The sequence below is a fragment of the Hylobates moloch genome, unplaced genomic scaffold (assembly GCF_009828535.3).
Source record: "Hylobates moloch isolate HMO894 unplaced genomic scaffold, HMol_V3 SCAFFOLD_9, whole genome shotgun sequence".
In the NCBI taxonomy this organism is placed as follows: domain Eukaryota; kingdom Metazoa; phylum Chordata; class Mammalia; order Primates; family Hylobatidae; genus Hylobates; species Hylobates moloch.
In genome coordinates this window covers 92,709,014-92,728,485 of record NW_026652284.1, presented here as the reverse complement: position 1 = coordinate 92,728,485, position 19,472 = coordinate 92,709,014, and the positions used below count along the sequence as shown (strand labels likewise).

Genomic DNA, 19,472 nt, shown 5'->3' with positions numbered 1-19,472 from the left:
TACCATAGTTTAACCATTTACCTGTTGAATGACATTTGGGTTGTTCCTAGTTATTAGCAATTATGGATAAAGTTGTTATAAATATCTGTGTTCAGGCTTTCATGTGAATATAAGTTTTATTTTCTTTTGGATAAATGTTCAAGAGTTCAATTGCTGTGGTATATAGTAAGTGAATGGTTAGTTTCGTAAGAAAGTGCCATAATTCTTTCCAGAGTGGTTTTACCACTTTATATTCCCACCAGCAATGCATGAATGATCCAGTTTTCTCCATAATCTTGCCAGCATTTATCGTTATCATGTTTTTTAAAAAATTGAGCCAATTTGAAATGTATGTAGTAATATCTCATTGTGGTTTTAATTTGCATTTCTCAGTTAGTGATGTTCAACATCTTTTCATGTGTTTTCTGATATCGTTTTCATTAAAATGTCTTTGCTCATTTTGTAACTGGATTGATTGCTAATTTTCTTCCTTTTTTTTTTGAGTTTCGAGAGTTCTTTATGTATTCTAGCTACAAGTCCTCTGTGGATATGTTCATAACAAATATATTTTCCCAGTATGAAGCTTTCTTTTCGTACTCTTCAGTGTCTTTCACAATACATTTAATAATGTTGAGTAAATCTAGTATTTGGTAACTAAAATACTATGCCACTTTTTCAAATAAGTTAGCACATAAGTTATTTAAAATATAGAGAAAGTGTTTATTGTACAGCATTTAAAAATTGACCCCAAAATTTTAAAAATTAATTTTCTAAAACACATGGATATATGAAATTGATTTTGGTAGTTATCAAAACTAAAATGTTGTCTCTGTCTTTTGATAGGTTCTGTTGCCACTGCGTGTCGTGACCCAGGGGTCCCCATGAATGGGACTCGAAATGGGGATGGAAGAGAACCTGGGGACACTGTTGTTTTTCAATGTGACCCAGGATACGAACTTCAAGGAGAGGAAAGAATAACCTGCATTCAGGTAGAAAATCGGTACTTCTGGCAGCCCAGCCCACCAGTCTGTATAGGTATGAATTAAAGAACAATTAAAATTTTATATAAACGTTAAACAATGGTTAAAAACTGGTATTGTTCTTAAGAATCATATTCTAGAATAGATTCTATATGAGAGTCTAAGATTTCAGAGGATTATTAACCTCCCCAGAATGTACAAAATTGTAAAATGATTATTATTTTTCCATGGGGTAAAGGCTGATGATTTCATTAATTTTTTCAATGCTTCTAAGAGTCTAAAACAGTTATGAATCAAAGCTCTTGGAAAATTATATCACCCTTTATATACTATGTAGCCATAGTTATCCATTGCTTAAAGAGTGGATTCAGACTCCATATTAAAATGGGTCATATTGATCTTGTCTCTAAAATGGTTATTTCATTTAAGAAAGAAAATATTGTCAGAATTTCCAAGCTTTGTCTTTCCATTTAATTCACGTAATCCAAAGGAATATTGGTTTTTATTTGGAAGATCTAAGAAGTTGTAGCAGCCTGGATCATACTTCCAGCTGTCTTTTGTCTCTGTGCTCTGTTATTGAATCTCCAAGTTAGAATCTAGAAAATTAAAATACAAATTACTATTTGGTCTGAGAAAGACTTAGAGGAATGTCCCACTTTTGGAATAAAAATAGTTAGAAAATATGCTATATAATTAAACTAGTTTAATCTTAAACTTTTTTGTTCTATTCAGGTGCTTTAGTATTTGTGTCATCTTGAATTTACGACACATTTTGAACAAACTATGTTTTCTCTACTGAAAATTTTATTTATTTACATACTCTCTCTTACTACACTGTAAGCAACTTGGTAGAAGATTCCATATCTTGTTCATCATTGTATTTCTTATAGCATTTGGTACATGCAAATGTATCATGTTTTAGAGGGAGAATCTTATTTTTGTTCACTTATACCTAACTCATAGACTTCACAGTGACTTATTTTGAAAGTCCCATGGAAATAGGAAAAGAGCGTTAGTTCTTCAGTTAGAAGTGAACAAACTCAAATAATCAATTATTCGGATTTATTTTACCCCATCTTGTAACTCCCCACACAAAATTACAAAATCAAATACATTAGTCGTTAACTGTGTCTCAGGCACTGTTCTAAACAGTGGGAAATTAGCAATAAAACAAGACAGAAAAGTTCTCTGTTCCTATGAACTTACTTTCCAGTGAAATAATAATAAAAAAAAGTTTTACAACATATTTTCTCTATTTTATAAAGGTGGATTTAAGAAAACACTAAATGCACCAAACAACATACAAAGGCCCAAACCAGCCGGGCAGTAGGAGGACAATTCTAGATCTCTGCTGTAAAAAATAAAACAAATGACGAAGAAGTAAATTTATTAGAGACCCTTTTATAAAGCATGAAATAATGGCATCACTTGAACAGTTCAGATTTAGCTATATCTCCCATTACACTATTTCTATTCACACCCATATTGTTCTTCATGTACCACTGCAAGATTCTAAATCAACAAACATCAATTAATTTACATTTACTGTAAGTGCACTCATACGATCCGGGGAAAAAACTGTTAAGAAATGTTTGCAAAGAAAGAGATTGAAATAATATTTCATATTTGTTTCAAAATTTTCAAGTTTGTTTACTACTCAATTAACCAAAAAATTTTCAACTAAATTAAAACTTCTTATTCTAATTAATTGGAATTTGACCACATATCTCATCAAGAGAATATTTATGTAAAGAATAAATTATAAAACACCAAAATCTTACTGTAGGACTTCTTGCTTTATTGTGATTCTTAGATTTGGCTAAAGGATGTTGCTTATTAGAATTACCAGAAGGGCTAACTTATGCCAATTGTTTTTACATAAAACCCTAAAATATTAAATGGCTTATACAAAAATTCTAGATAACACTAAAATCCAAGATGCAAAAGATGAAAAAGTTCTGAGATCTACTATTATAAATTTCCATTTTTAGACAAGAATATGCTTTAGCTAGCAAGTCCTATTCTAGAAAAAAAAAAAAAGCTGAGTACTAAATCTTACTTAAGTTAAGCAGGTTGTGTGAGGTTTTTGTATAGATAATGATACTGTGTATTATTTTTGGTAGGGAAAGATAGCTTGAGGAGAAGATATAAATTAGAGCTTCTCTGGGGAAGAAAATAACCTTAAAAAAAAAGTCTGAAAAATTGCTAAGGCTTCAGAAAGCTTGACCTCTAAAACTGATAAGAAAGAACTTCATGATTGGAAATACCATACCAAAGATTAAACCCTGAACTTCTTAGAAATTCCATAATTCTCTGTCTCAGACCTCGGAGCATAAAGCATTTTGCCCGCTTGCATATAGAAACAGTCTTATAGCAAGTACCAAACAGAAGGACGTCATCTTTAAGAGAGTTAATAGAATTCATTCCAACAAAATTGACAGTGTGAAAATTACTTTGACATTGCCCCCGGGAAAGTAGAAGCATTCAATATGAAGGTAAATAGGAAAGACATTAATGTGAGTGGGCTTTTGAGAAAGAAAGAAGACACAAATAAAATTGAATTTGAGAAACAAATTAAGAAGATTGTAAAATAGTTATCAATAGTTGATGCCCATGTAACTGCCTCAGAAAACACTGCATTCAGAACAAATTACTGAAAACTTAATTCATGAATCCCTGACTTATATTTTGAATGCTTTGTGGTTAGATGGGCAAAAATAGAGATGCATTTCTAAGTGCTATTTAAAGTTGATTATATTTAAAGATAATATTCTTTACTCACTAAGAGTTTGGGATTTACAAACATCAGATAATGTCTCTGCTTTTCTCATTGGCTTTCATAGGTTTTCAAAATCAACCACAGCATTGAAATATATTGAGAAATCTTTGATAAGTAATTTAAATATGCACACTTGTGTTCCCAACTACTCAGGAGGCTAAGATGGGAGGATTGCTTGAGCCCAGGAGTTTGAGATGAGACTGGGCAACATAGTAAGACCTTGTCTCTAGAAGAAAAACAGTAATTTAAGTAATAGAATAAAAATCATTTTAGAGGATCTTATATCTAAATAATAGATACTTTACTATATGTAATAAATTTTCTTAAATCTTTTGTGATAAAGAATATACATGTATAACATATACATGTACGTATGCATCTCTATACTGTTTCTAACAATAAAAAAGACCAATGTTCCTTCTAAAAAATAAGGACAATTGAAACAAAATTACTCCCCTACCCTCTCCAAAATTACACATAATCCAAGTGGAAAAAAATCACAAAGAACATTTTGCTATCATTCTGGTCTTTTTTGCATATATACACACATATAAGCATACCTCATTTTATTACACTTCACTTTATTGCACTCCACAGATATTAAATTATTTTACAAATTGAAGGTTTTTGTCAATCCTGTGCCATGCAAGTCCTAAAAGACTTTTTTTCCAATGGCATCTGCTCACTTCATGTCCCTGTATTATATTTTGGTAATTCTCACAATATTTCAAACTTTTTCATTACTATTTTATTGTTATTGTGATCTGTGATCAGTGATCTTTTATGTTACTATTGTAATTGTTTTGGGATGCCACAAACAAATGCCCATGTAGGACAGTGAACTTAACCGATAAATATGTGTGTTTTGAGTGCTCCCCTAACTGACTGTTCCTCCATGTCTCTCTCTTTCCTTGGGCCTACATATTCTCTGATACACAGTATTAAAATTAGACCAGTGGCCTCTGAGCATTCAAGTGAAAGGAAGAGTTGCACATCGGTCACTCTAAATTAAAAGCTAGAAATGATTAAGCTTAGTGAGGAAGGCCAGTTGAAAGCCCAAATAGGCTGATAGGTAGGCCTCTTGCACCAAATAGTTACCCAAGTTCTGAATGCAAAAGTAAAATCCTTGACAGAAATTGAAAATTCTACTCTAGTGAACACAGGAATGATAAGAAAGCAAAACAGCTTTGTTGCAGATATGAAGCAAATCAGGGGTCTGAATAGAAGATCAAACCAGCCACAACATTCCCATAAGCCAAAACCTAATCCAAAGGAAGGCCCTAACTCTTTAATTCTATAAAGATATAGATAGGTGAAAAAGCTACAGAAGAAAACTTTGTAGCTAACATAGGTTGATTTATAAGGTTTAAGGAAAGAAGCTTTCTCTGTAACATTAAAGTGGAACGTGAATATGTAGGTACTGAAGGAGAAGCTACAGCCAGTTATGCAGAAGATCTAGCTAAGATCACTGATGAAAGTGGCTACATTAAAAACAGTTTTCAATGTAGATGAAACAGCATTCTACTGGAATAGTGTCATCTAGAACTTTCATTGCTAGAGAGGAGAAATCAATGTCTGGCTTCAAAGCTTCAAAGGACAGGCCGACTCTCTTATAGGGGCTAATACAGCTGGTGACTTTAAAATAAAACCAGTGCTCATTTACCATTCTGAAAATCTTAGGCCTGTTAAGAATTATACCTGTGATCTATAAATGGAACAATTAAGCTTGGATAACAGCACATCTGTTTACACTATGGTTTACTGAATATTTTAAGCCCATCGTTGAGACCTACTCTTCAGAAAAAAGATGATTTTCAAAATATCACTGCTCATTGAAAATGTACCTGTTCACCCAAAAGCTCTAATGGAGATATGCAAAGAGATTAATGTTTTTATGCCAATTACACAACATCCATTTTGCAGCCCATGGATCAAGGAGTAATTCTGACTTTTAAAGTGGCGTTATTTAAGAAATATATTTTACAATACTATAGCTGCCAAAGACAGTGATTTATCTGATGCATCTGAGCAAAGTAAATTGAAAGCCTTCTGGAAAGAATTTACCATTTTAGATGCCATTAAGAACATTTGTGATTCATGAGAAGCAGTAAAAATATCAATATTATCAGGAGTTTGGCAGAAGTTGATTCCAACCCTCAAGGATGACTGTGAGGGGGTGTTTAAGACTTCAGTGGAAGAAGAAACTGCAGATGTGGTAGAAATAGCAGAACTAGAATCACAAGTGGAGCCTGAATATGGGACAGGATTGCTACAATCTCATGATAAAACTTGAACGAATGAGGAGTTGCTTCTTATGGATGGGAAAAGAAAGTGATTTGTTGAAATGGAATCTACTTCTGGTAAAGATGCTGTGAACATTGTTGAAATGACAACAAAGAACTTGAAATATTACATAACTTAGTTTATAAAAGCAGAGGCAGAATTTGAGAGGATTGTCTCTAAGAAGTTCTACTGTGGGTAAATGCAATCAAATACCATCACATGCTACACGGAAATCCTTCATGAAAGGAAGAGTCCAGTACTATGGCAGACTTCTTTATTATCTTATTTTACGAAAATGCCACCCCAGGCGCGGTGGCTCATGCCTGTAATCCAGCACTTTGGGAGGCCGAGACGGGCAGATCACAAGGTCAGGAGATCGAGACCATCCTGGCTAACATGGTGAAACCCCGTCTCTGCTAAAAATACAACAAAATTAGCCAGGCGTGGTGGCGGGAGCCTGTAGTCCCAGCTACACGGGAGGCTGAGGCAGGAGAATGGCATGAACCTGGGAGGTGGAGCTTGCAGTGAGCCGAGATCTCACCACTGCACTCCAGCCTGGGCAACAGAGCGAGACTCCTTCTCAAAAAAAAAATAATAATAAATGAAATAAAATAAAATAAAATAAAATAAATAAAATGCCACAGCTACCCCAGACTTCAACAACCACCACCCTGATCAGTTAGCAGCCATCAACATCTAGGCAAGACTCTCCACTAGCAAAAGGATTACAATTCACTGAAGACTCAGATGACCATTAGCATTTTTTTAGCAATAAAGTATTTTTAATTATGTTAGGTACATTTTTAGACACAATGCTATTATGCACTTAATAGACTACAATATAGTGTAAACATAACTTTTATATGGACTTGGAAACCAAAAAGGTTTTGTGACTCACTTTATTGCTATATTTGGTTTATTGTGGGGGTCTGAAACTGAACCTGCAATATCCCTAACGTATGCCTGTATATACATTTGCTATTATACTTTTTCATATTCACATATTATTTTCAGAGCCCCAAAGGTAAAATATGTTGCTATTTTTATTAAAACACATAGCTATAAATTAGATTGTGCATCCATCTCTACAGTCATCTTCACTATTTACATAATCAATATAAAGAATCACTAGCCATTCAACAAACATTATGAAATACATAGTATGCACTGAATTCTAGGAATAAATAAAATATAGACAGAGTGTCTAGCTTACATATTAGTGATGAGTGCTGACACCTGAATGGAATATTTAAATAAAATACAGTCAGAGAAATGACTGAGATGGGCAGAGGTTACTATGGATACCAGAGGGTCAATATTACGTATTAGTAATGAATACTGACACCTAAGTGGAATATTAAAATAAAATACAATAAGAGAAACAACAGAGATTGGCAGAGGTTACTATGGATACCATAATGGTTTAGAGAGAGGTGAAGTAGTGCCCATTCTGGGGTCTACAGGAAAACTTCCTGGAGGCAGTGATGAATCTAAAAACATAAGTGAGAGTTATTTACATGTAGAAGGGATACAGACATTTCAGGAAGAAGAAACAAAATGAGTAAAGTCATGGAAGAACAAGGAAATATAAGCAGTATGATAGTATTTGAGTATAATTTATGTGTATACACTGATGTTTGATGAAATTGGAAAGGCTGTATGGGTCAGATCATGAAGGCTGTATGGGAATTGGGACGTTATATTTTAGACAATGTGAAACAGTTGCAGAATTTCATGTGTATACATAGTACGATTAGATGTTTTCACTGAGGAAAAAAATGGGGAATAATTATTTCAATTATCAATTGTAATAATTCGAGAAAGAGAGAAGAGTTAGACCTATTGGTAATAGGCAAGAAAACAAGGACAGGTTGAAAATAGCTACAAGGTGGAGTCCTGGCAGGGCTTCTTGATGGATTGGATATAAGGATGCAGTGAAAAAAAGAGAAGACTCTTAGGCCTCTAGCTTGGGACTACAGGTGGGTGGTATGCTCATCTAACAATTTAGGAACCTAGGAAAAAAAGCCAATTTGATTTGAGGTTGAGTATTTAGGCTATTCTATATTTGATATACCAATAGACTACAGAGAGAGATATTCAGTAAACACTCTGGCATATGGTTTAGAATTCAGCCAAGAAATCTGTAGGAGGAGATAGGTGTTATCAGGGTATAAAAATTAGAAGATAAAATTCATATGTTTACATATGGTCAGCAAGGAAAAATGTAACAGTAGAAATTAAGAGAACTATGTAAGGAACTCAGGAGATCACCAAAGTTATAAGGGAGATGTAAAGGAAGAAGTGTATGATAATAAGACTGAAGTCTGTATAAAGATACTAGAAGAAAACCCCAGAAACACTGGCTTCTAAGATTCCAGAAACTAGGATGGTGAATTTAAGATAAAGATCAATAATTAAGAATGACTACAAATATGAAGAGAAAGATAAAGGCAGCAAAGTCTTCATTATTATTATAAATGCAGAAGTCACTTAAGTATAAGCTAAGAAATGTTTGTATTGGGAGCAAGCTAAGAAATGTTTGTACTGGGGCAATGGTTGGGAAGAGAATGAGAGGTAGAAAGGACCATATAAAGACATCTAGAGGCCAAGCATGGTGGCTCACACCTGTAATCCCAGCACTTTGGGAGGCTGAGGTGGGTCCATCACTTGAGTTCAGGAGTTCAAGACCAGCCTGGGCAACATGGCAAAACTCTGTGTCTCCAAAAATGCAAAGAGTAGCTGCACGTGGTAGCACACCTCTGTAGTCCCAGTTACTGGGGAGGCTGAGGTGGGAGGATCACCTGAGCCCGGGAGGTCAAGGCTGCAGTGAGCTGTGATCGTGCCACTGCACTCCAGCAGCCTGGGCCACAGAGTGAGACCCTGTATCGAAAAAAAAAAAAAAAAAAAAAGACATCTAATCTAGGCTCTCTAAGTTATAGAAAGGCTATTGTGTCTCTCTAAATGTAATTTAAAATAAAAATAACTTTAAACCTTATGATAATTCTTCTCATGATGAATACTTTGGCACTTTTCTTTACATAAGAAAGTTTTCTGCTTTGTTAGTCTTGTAGTCGTCTTAATCTGTCCCATAGGTACATACAGCACAGGAGTGCAGAAAGAGACAATGAGTAGACGTCCCCTTCAAAAAGCTTAGTTATGCCAAATTAAAAAAAATCAGAATTTAGTAAGAGACTTTGATTCAAACAGGATTATTGCAAGGAGCAGGGAAGGGACTATTGCAACAGAGAATACTAAGGCTGTAAGATCTGCACCTATCTCAGGAATTAGATAAAAAGGCTTTTTTTCTTTTTTAGAGAAGGCTAAACAAAGCTAGAGAGAACCAGGTATGAAGTCAGAGGAAAGGGCAGCCTGATTGAATAATAGATGAGAGAATGTTGTGCTCTGCATCCAACCTATTCTCAGGAAATATCCTGTGTTGTCTTAAAGATGAGAGTGGGACAAAGTTCAGGAGCCTAGAATAAGGAGGGAAACATAATCAAAGTTTGTTTCACAAGCATTTTATTCAGATTAATCAGTGAGCCAAGCAGTTTAGCTAGAAGCAAAGAATCGGAACTGGTAGGGTCTGTGTCTGGTCTTGCCACAAACAAGAGGGTGACAAAGACAGCTTATCTAAGTCATGATAAGTGAGTCTTATCTAAGTTATATGAGGCAGGGTGTTTCCTTATAGTAACCATTTTCTGTTAAAAAAAGTGAAAGTAAGTAGGTCATAGGGAAGTTTGTTTTATTTTTAAGACGAAAGAAACCTGAGCATGTTTGTGGACAAAGTGGAGGAAGCCAGGAAAAGTAAGGGAGACAAATAATTGAACGAGTGTTTTGAATAAGGGAGAGGGATTATGTGACCAGGTTGACAGTGATATCTTGATTAGGAGGGACTCTATCCTGAGAATGTAAAGAGAAATATTCAGGAGGCATTTAAGCTTGGAGATGGAGTACTACAGAACATTGAAGCAGTTTATGTCTAATCATTTTATAATGTACCACAAAAACATATAAGCGACAGGAAAGTAGTGGTGAATATATTAAGTCTGAGAAACTAGATATTCTCAATATAGTAAAAGCTGAGACAATTTTCTGAGAGTGACTCAGGTACTGAGCCAAGAGTAGCAGAGGGGCATGGAGGAAGGCAGTACCAGACAAAAGACAATGGAAAAATTACCAAATCGTAGTGATGATATTATATATCTCAGCTCATGCAAAGAACAGAAATGCTGAAATGTTGCCAGAATCAAAATTCTATTCCTTACAAAACCAGTTTTATAGGTCAAAAAAATTTCATTTCCCTTATAACTGAATGCTCATATTTATCTCAGAAAACTACAATTTCGAAACCAAGGTGAGAGAAGAATGCTGATGTACTGATTATGTGTAGGAGACATTGTGAGAATGTGAGAATCCTAATCTTAATGTCCCTCACTTGGGTGGGTGTATTTATTTGTATTTCCCACTCTCCCATCCCACCACGAAGACCTCCATATCTTTCTTCATTTCTCTATTTTTTTGAAGATGTCAATTTCTGTGTAATGTATAATTTCTTGAACACAAACTCTGTTTAGCAAACTTCAACAGTAATCCCCTAAAGAACCTATTCTCTGAGTTTCACTGACAATTTTTTGAAGCTCTCCATTTAAGTGTTATGGAAATCTTTGTTTGAAACTGTAATAACTGTACTAAATAAAGGTACCAGGAGAGACATGAAAATAAGCTATATATCTTCTATCTTATTTTTCTATTTATTATTAGAGGTTTTGTTTTGCTTTGATCTGATTTTTTCTGGTAACCAGAGGAAAATCATCTTTACCACTTTTTTAATGCTTTTCTTTTGACATGAAACAAAATAATAATAGAAAGAGAGAAAAGTATATATGCATCCTTTTTGGTCTCTTGAAGCCAATAAAGCAGCTAAATTTTATGTATCCATGTATGTATGCATGTATTCAGTATTTTAATGGTCTTTCTTGAAAGATAATGCTGTATCCAAGCATCAGGTACTATAAAAGTCAGGTCTGTACAAAGCCTCATAAGCTCTTTTAGAGATGTGATTTCAAAAATATTGACAGCTAATAAATTGTATTAATGTTTAAAGAGATTTTATTTGTTTGTTTAAATTAAAGCACCCTGTGGAGGCAATTTAACAGGATCTTCAGGCTTTATTCTTTCACCAAACTTCCCTCATCCATATCCGCATAGCAGAGACTGTGACTGGACTATCACCGTCAATGCAGACTATGTTATCTCCTTGGCATTCATCAGGTGAGTTCTTACATATTTCCACATTAAAAAAATATATTGTTTGGCTATTTTGCTTTAGCATTTGTGCTAGACTAATTCTTATTTCTGTATATAGCATTTTTTGTTGTTTTTTACTTATCCCAGTGCTAATACTTGTTCTAGCTTTGCCACTGTCATTTGTGTTACCTTGGGCAAGTTATTTATTTGAGTGAGCCTCCATTTTCCCAGATGAAGCTAATAGCTGGCATCACAAAACCTGGCCTCTTTCCCTGAAGATTTCATTGGAAGTGTTAGGTAATAGCAACTCAGTGATTTTCCAAGTAGAAAAGTCTGCAATCTTTATTATCTAAAGTTGATGTAATCAGTATGTTGACTCTAGTTACACAATTCCTTTTTCTGCCACCAGTATGTTAAAGCTCCTTAGTATTTATGTGAAATGTTAAGTTTAAATATATAATATTTTCTAACATACTGAAGCCAGTTTGTTTTTCCCAAGTAAAGATAATTTGAACTCATAAAATCTAGCATAATTGTAAATAAATAAAATTTTATTTTTGTAATTTGTGTGGTACATTGCTAATTAGTAATACCAAAGCAACAACAATGATAATTTTAGTTTTATGTCAGGATCCTGTCGTAAGACAAATTCCCAAGCTAAGTACTATTATTATCCCCATTTTCTCAATTGAGGAAACATCAATACAGACATTAGAAATATCGAAATGGAGGATGATACAGGGCTTAGTTTATATATAAAATTATTCTAGTTGATAACTTGAGGGTAGAAGGATATATCACATGAAGTGCATGACCTAAATTTGATTTCTAGCTCTATCATTTATTATGTGACCTTAAGTAGACTACTGACTTTAAAGAGCCTTAACGTATTCATTGATAAAATGAAAAGCATAATCTCTTCCTTATACAGCGGGACTATTGGCAAGACCAGTTAATATTTATTAAAGTACCTTGTAAAACATAAGATAATATTAGCATGCACTGTCCTTTCAGTTTTTCAGAAAAAAAAAACCATAATAACTAGGACTCTAAAATTTCCTTAAAAAGAATATTTTTGTTTTAATTTCATTTTCAAAGAAGTTAGAATACTTGAAGTATTGATTTAGTCCCAAACTATAAATTAAAAAGAAATATACTGTGTTCCATTGTTAAATAAGCTTTCAGCCTTCCATGCATAATAACTACTACTGTATCATTTACAAAGCTCTTGTTTCTAGTGATTCTCCCAACAGAGATAGAAAAGGAAGTCGTAATTACCATCAAAGTTTAATGTTGGAAGAGATGAAATTCAGAAGTTGTGTTTTCTCTCAGAACAAGGGTAATAAGTAATGAAATAAAGTTTAATCTTCTGACTTCTGCTATATTATTATACCAACAGTTACCAAATTCAGGCCTCAGATCCACTGAAAAATTTAAGGATAAGTTAATCGAACTACATTTTGAAGATACTGAATAAATTAAAACAAAATGTAATAGTGTGATGGTCTCCCAATTTTCTCATGTTAGAGGGGCCTATATATAAGAAAAGTCTGGGAACCTCTACACTATCCCATTCTTTCTTTACCACTCTTTATGCACAAGTAAACTGAGTAGCTGGACTCTTCTTTCTTGTACATGAATATGTAAAGGATGAGAATTGTGGAACGTTTACTTCTATAAATTCTTTAGGTTCGGAAATAATACCTTTCACCTAACAAATCTCTTGTTTAGATGCAGGCAAATATGATAAACTTGCCAAAATAGTTTTTCTGCTGATGAATGTTTAACAATGGCAAGTTTTACTGGTTTCATTTTATATCATAAACTGGTTGACTTTTCTTGCTGACCTAAATGAATCTATCCTTTTCCCCATGTTTGTCTACCACAGTATGAGTTAGGAAATACAGAAACTGAATGCATGTCTCCTGTCTTCTAAATATATGGGTTCCATGATCATTGTGGGACAATTGTTATACTTTTGAAGGTTGTTAAGGCAAGTTTATTATGCAAATCTTGCAATATTAACACAACTGATTTGAATCATTTACATGCTAAAATATCCTTTTTCACATTGCCTAATTCTGACAATGTATTGGTTTGATATCTCCTACATCAGGTTTTAAAAGAAAAAAATATATTTACTTTCAGAAAAAAGAATGCCTAATACAATGTGCAAAGCTTCATTTGAGTTATTTAAATGTAAATAATATATTTCAACTTTTGATTTCAGCTTTTGTCCATATCTGATTGTAGAGTTAAATTTTTGAGGAGTACTACTGATGAAGAAAAAAATAGTTTGTGTTTTCACGACACAAAATATATGGATGAAAAAGTTTTAAAAATACATATTATCCTCCACATAAAGTAACTTGCATAAGAATATGTCACTAATAAGGGCAGAAACAAAGCTTGAACTTACATTCTCTGACTCCAAATCCTATATCTTTTCATCAACTAAACTCTTTGTCTTACAATCACTTATATTTCCTCTGTATACAACGTCAACTTAAAAAATATGTAAAAATATCAATTTTTTTTCTTTTTCCCTTGCTTATTTGATATTTATATTAAATATGTTGTTGTCAGGTGATTTTTTTATATTAGCTTATTTTGACAGTGTCTTGTATTATTTTTAAGCACTGAGTTAATGTTTGATTATATAACTATTATGGTTAATAGCCTAGTAATAATTATTCTTTTTTTCTTTTGTTCCTTCCTTTTTTTTTTTTTTTTTTTTTAGTTTTAGCATAGAACCAAACTATGACTTCCTCTATATCTATGATGGACCAGACAGTAATAGCCCACTGATTGGAAGTTTCCAAGACAGCAAGTTACCAGAGAGAATAGAAAGCAGCTCAAATACAATGCATTTGGCTTTTCGGAGTGATGGATCTGTTAGTTACACTGGATTTCATCTAGAATACAAAGGTAAATATGAACATTCCATGTTAGTATCGTGATTTAAATTATAGATATTTTATACAGGAGAATAATTTGGTATGGCCCATTGTTAGTGGTTAGTTTTATGTGTATTTTTAAATGCAGATTATGTACAGTTCATCTCATAAAAGCGTTCTCACTGTAGACTTTTCTTATTAGTGAGAAGGAAATTAGCATTTCCCTAATTACTACCAAAGGAAAGGTATCAGGCAAACAAATTAACAATTAGTATATTGGAGGAGTTGGCTGGAGCCACACAATATTAAAAAATAAAAAATACAAAAAAGCCTCATTTTTTAGAAGCTGAAGTTTCAGTCCAATACCTTAATTTGAAGAACACTTTCAGTGATAAAGGGAGCAACGTAGACAATAACTGTATTTCAGAAAATATGTAAGCTGGGTGCCATCACTCATGCTTGTAATCTTAGCACTTTGGGAGGCCAAGGCAGGAGGATTACTTGAGCCCAGAAATTGGAGACTAGCCTAAGAAACATAGTGAGAGCACATTTCTACATTTTTTTGTTTTAATTAGTCAAAAGGGGTATCATATGTCTGTAGTTCCAGCTACTCAAGAAGCTGAGGCAGGAGGATCAATTGAGCCCAGGAGACGAAGGCTGCAGTGAGATATGATCATGCCACTGCAGGCCAGCCTGGGAGAGCAAGACCCTGTCTCTAAGAAAAAGTCTACAGATATTTAAATATGTCAATATTCATAATAAGGAGAAGAAATATAGTTATAATGTTTTAGAATACTTCTGCTAGTGTTTAAATGAATTATGTTAGAATGCCTATGGATATTTATAAATGTATTTTTCTAAAATTTTATAGTTTATGTCTACAGGAACAGATTTAGATTTAGGTTGTGTAAAGTTTAAATTTATTTTTCAGTTACTGAGTCCATGAAGGGAATACTGATAATTCACCTCAAGTTATCAATTGATTTCTGAAAACACATGCTTTGATTTGTTACCACCTTTTGTTTAATATTTTCAGTAACTAAAAATTATATAGAATAATGAACTCCAAAGCATCCATCAGCCAACTTGACAAAAATTAACATTGTGCTATATTTGCTTCAGATCTCTTTATTCTTGTCTTAAAAAATCAAATATTACATATACCATGGAAACTCCTTTTGCATTTGCCATAGGAACAGGGGTTAGTCTCTTCAGGGCTATCCTAAGAGGTCACGATAAATTTCACAACACATGATATGGGTAAGAAAGATGTTTTTAGGGAAATGAAACTCACAAGTCAGCAAGAAACAGATGCTTGGAGTCCTCCGATATCTCTGTCATCACTTGGAACTGTATGCCAGGGCAAGGGTATCTGCTGGACATAAACAGTATAGTTTTCATTCCAGTGGAAAGCTTGATCCCTCCGTAAGTCTCTCATTTCACAAGAAAAAGCAGGAAAATGGCCTTGTTAGTAGGAAAATATACTGGCCATTTGGCACAGACAGTGAGGTTTGGAGTGCTAGCTGTTTATTGGGGTTTTCTGCAAATGCTAACTGCTCTGTATCAGAAGATGCTTGGGGGAAGTTTAGACCTTGGCATTATGGGTTAGAAACTCTTTTAGAGAGAGTGAGCTTGACCACAACATCACTCTAACCACCTGGTAGATAATTCCCTTACCATTTGTGGGGACCTGGCTAGCTGGCCATCTAGGCAAACCATAATGAGTATTCAAGGTTATTTTTCAGGCATTCCTGCTCTTTTCATGCTAGTATTCCTCTAATCCTGAATTTGATACTTATCTTTTCCATGTATTTATGCCTGCACATATTTTTATATTTCTTATTTTCATATGAATTTCGTATTTTTATTATGCATGTATCCTTCTGAAGACTGATTTGGGCCCTTACATTGTTTGTGAGATTTATCAAAGTTAGAAACATATAGCTTTAATTTATTAAGTCCTTTATGATACTCCACCATATGGCTATATCAAAGTTAATATATAAATTTTTCTGCTGATAGACATTTAGGTTGTTCTAGTTTATTACTACCAGAAATGAATGATGATGAAATGACCATTCTTTTACATATCCTCTTGAACATATCTGTGAGATTCTTTTTAGGACCTAAGAGTGGGATTACTGGGTCAAAGGGTATGAACCTCTTCAATGTAACTCTATATGCCGAATTATTCTCTAAAGAGGCTGTACCAATGTAAACTCTCAAAAATCAGAGGATGAGAGCTTCAGAAATTCCAGTTTTTAAAAACCAGTGGTTTTGTTAAACTTGAAAGTTGCTAATCATATTAAATGATATCTCATTGTCATTTTTATTGCCTTTTCCCTTATTACTATTAAGTTGAGCATCTTTTTCCTATTTTGCATACTGAGATTTTCTTTCTTTCTTGTTTTTTTTTTTTTTCCTTGAGATGGAATCTTGCTCTGTCACTCAGGCCAGAGTGCAGTGGTGATCTCAGCTCACTGCAACCTCCACCTCCCGAGTTCATTCAATTATTATTAATTGTTTTAACTATGGTCCCGAGTTTTAGCTATGGTGTATATTGCCACTGAATTATTACTCTCTATTACAAAAATATATCTATGTTGTCTGAGGTAAATATCCAGGGTTTGTCATTTGGCGCCAAGAAGATTAAGGACAGGGACAAACATGAGGAGTGAGTTTAGGGGGAGAGGTTTAACAGGCAAAAAAAAAAAAAAGACAAAGGAGGACAGCTCTCTCTGTTTCGTAAGAGAGGGGCATCCGAAAGGGGAAAGCCAGCCCGCTGTTGACTGCGTCAGATTTTATAGGCAGGCTTGAGGAAGCGGTGTCTGAGTTACATAGGGCCCACAGACTGGTTTGACCAGGTATAACATTTACATAGTGTGCAGGGAAGGCTGGTCACCCCACCCTAATCTTCTTATTCAAAAGGAGCCTTTGCCTGGCAGGGGCTATGTTGTCTTCTCCTTACTGTACTCATGGTTTGGGAAAGAGAAGGGCAGATGGAGCCCCCATTTTGGACATGCCTAGTCCCAGGTAGCCTTTTCTTATGGGCACAACTGTGGGCATTCACCTGTGCAAGCTTCTGGCTTGCTTGTCTATGTCTGCAGCTCCATTTTACAGGCTGCTCTTTGTTAGAAAAGAAAGTGATTTGAGGGCTCCTTTTCATTGAAAGGAAAACCTTACTATCTGCCTAAGTGATTTCTTATTAACTCCTGTATCATTATTATTGATTTAGTACCATCTGATTGGGCTATAATTTTTAGTCCTTATACTCTTCTTGTCTGGTTTTGATATCAAGATTACACTACCTGCCTAAATTTAGGAGCATTCTCAATTTTCTAGTATTGAGAATAGCTTGTATAAGATAGGATCATCTATTTCTTGGATGTTTTCTAGAACTGAAACTATGGACCCAGTGATTTAAGGTGGTGGAATTTTAATGGTTGTAAATATATTTAGATTAACTTTTTTACCTTAGATTTTAAAAAATCTTTTTCTAAAAACTAGTTCCTTTCATTCATGATTTCGCACATATTGACATGAAAATATTCACAGTGTTTATCTTACTTTATTTGCTGCTGCATGTTTTTGTTAATGCTGTTTAATATTTTTATTAATATTGCTTTTATCTATGTTATTTTCTCCATTTTATTTTCTCTAGATTTGCTTATCCTTTTTCTCATTTCTTAAGATAAATACTGCTTTTTTTTTTTTTTCTGAGACAGAGTATCGCTCTGTCACCCAGACTGGAGTGCAGTGGTATGATCCCGGCTCACCCAACCTTTGCATCCCGGATTCAAGCAATTCTCGTCCCTCAGCCTCCTGAGTAGTTGGGATTACAGGCATGTGCCACCATGCCTGGCTAATTTTTGTATCTTTAGTAGAGACGGGGTTTCACCATGCTGCCCAGGCTAGTCTCAAACTCCTGACCTCATGATCCGGCCCTCCTCAGCCGCCCAAAGTGCTGGGATTACAGGCGTAAGCCACCACGCCCGGCCAATACTGCTTATTAATTTGCATTTTTTCTCTTGGATCTACACATTTTGATTTAAGAACCTCTTAAGCTGCTATGCAAACGTTTTGATATGTAGAGATTTATCATAATTTTATTCTAAATTGGTTCTAAGTATAGCATTATGATTTTTCTTTGCTGAAGTGCTACTTAAAAGTATTTCAAACTATCTAAATAAAATTTTAATCTATAACTTATTATATTATACATTTCTAATTTACTTGCATGATCAGATATGTATGATTCCGGTTCTTTGGCTTGTCATAGGATTTGTTTTGTGGTCTATTATATAGTTAATATTTATGTTCCTTGTGTACTAGGAGAGAAATTTGTATCATCTAATGAGTGCAAGTTTTTATATACACCCAATAAACTCTCTAATTATATTGTTAAATATTCATCTTCTCACCATTTTTTAACCTGCTCGGCCTAGCAATCATTGAAATAGTTGGGTAAAATCTACTATTCTTAATTTGCCATTTTTCTTAAAATTTTTACCACTTTCGTTTATATATTATGAAAGCCTGTTTTCAGGTGCATATAAATTGCATTTTTTCTGGTTTTTTGATACCTTGGATTTAGTATATTTATACTTATTAGCCTTTTTCTTTTATTTTTTGCTTTATATTTCTTTTGCTTTTTCTGTATTCCTAATTTCAAAATCTTCCACTTGCTACCTAATAATGTCAATATCTGATACTTTCTTGCTTATTTATTCACTTATTTATTTTTAAGTTTACTTACTATGTGCATCCCCCTCACTCCAATAGCCCCCTACACATATTCTAAAATACAAGTTTCCTAAGAGGAAAGCCCTTATCTGTTCATTCACCACTATACACTAAGTGCCAAGAATAGTGCTTACACACCGTAATTATTCAATTTGTTACTCGATTGCTTTTGAGCATTGTAAAGAGATGTTTTCTGTTTTAAAATCAAGTCATAATTCGAATATTAGAATAATAACATTCTTTAAATATAAGGAACCTTGGAGCTGTATTCCTGTTCTAGATTTTATACATGAGAACTTGGCTTAGGAATAGCTACTTATACCTGCAAGCTGAAAGGCTTATACATATGACCTGTTTAAAAAAGAAAGAAAGAAAGAAAACTTTTAGCAAATCTGTAGAGATAAAGTGAGGTCCTACTGTAAATTAGTATTAATAAGACATTTCCAAATATCACTACGATAAAAGTTGCAGCAAGAGTATCTCACTAGCAATCCAATGGTAGATGGTCCTAACTGATTATGGCTTTCTTTCTCATGGAAACTGGTCATGACCTTATAATGCTTT

The 19,472-nt window shown here is 34.0% G+C and overlaps 1 protein-coding gene across 2 annotated transcripts in view; it reads left to right on the top strand.

Annotated features, from left to right (window-relative positions):
• Positions 1-19,472, top strand: part of CSMD3 (CUB and Sushi multiple domains 3) — a 1,208,741-nt gene that overhangs the window by 911,130 nt on the left and 278,139 nt on the right. For both annotated transcript variants that reach the window (XM_032760296.2, XM_032760295.2), the window contains 3 exons: positions 823-1,014; positions 11,154-11,292; positions 14,009-14,196. In XM_032760296.2, the coding sequence (XP_032616187.1) occupies positions 823-1,014; positions 11,154-11,292; positions 14,009-14,196 (519 nt within the window). The remainder of the gene's footprint in view (positions 1-822; positions 1,015-11,153; positions 11,293-14,008; positions 14,197-19,472) is intronic.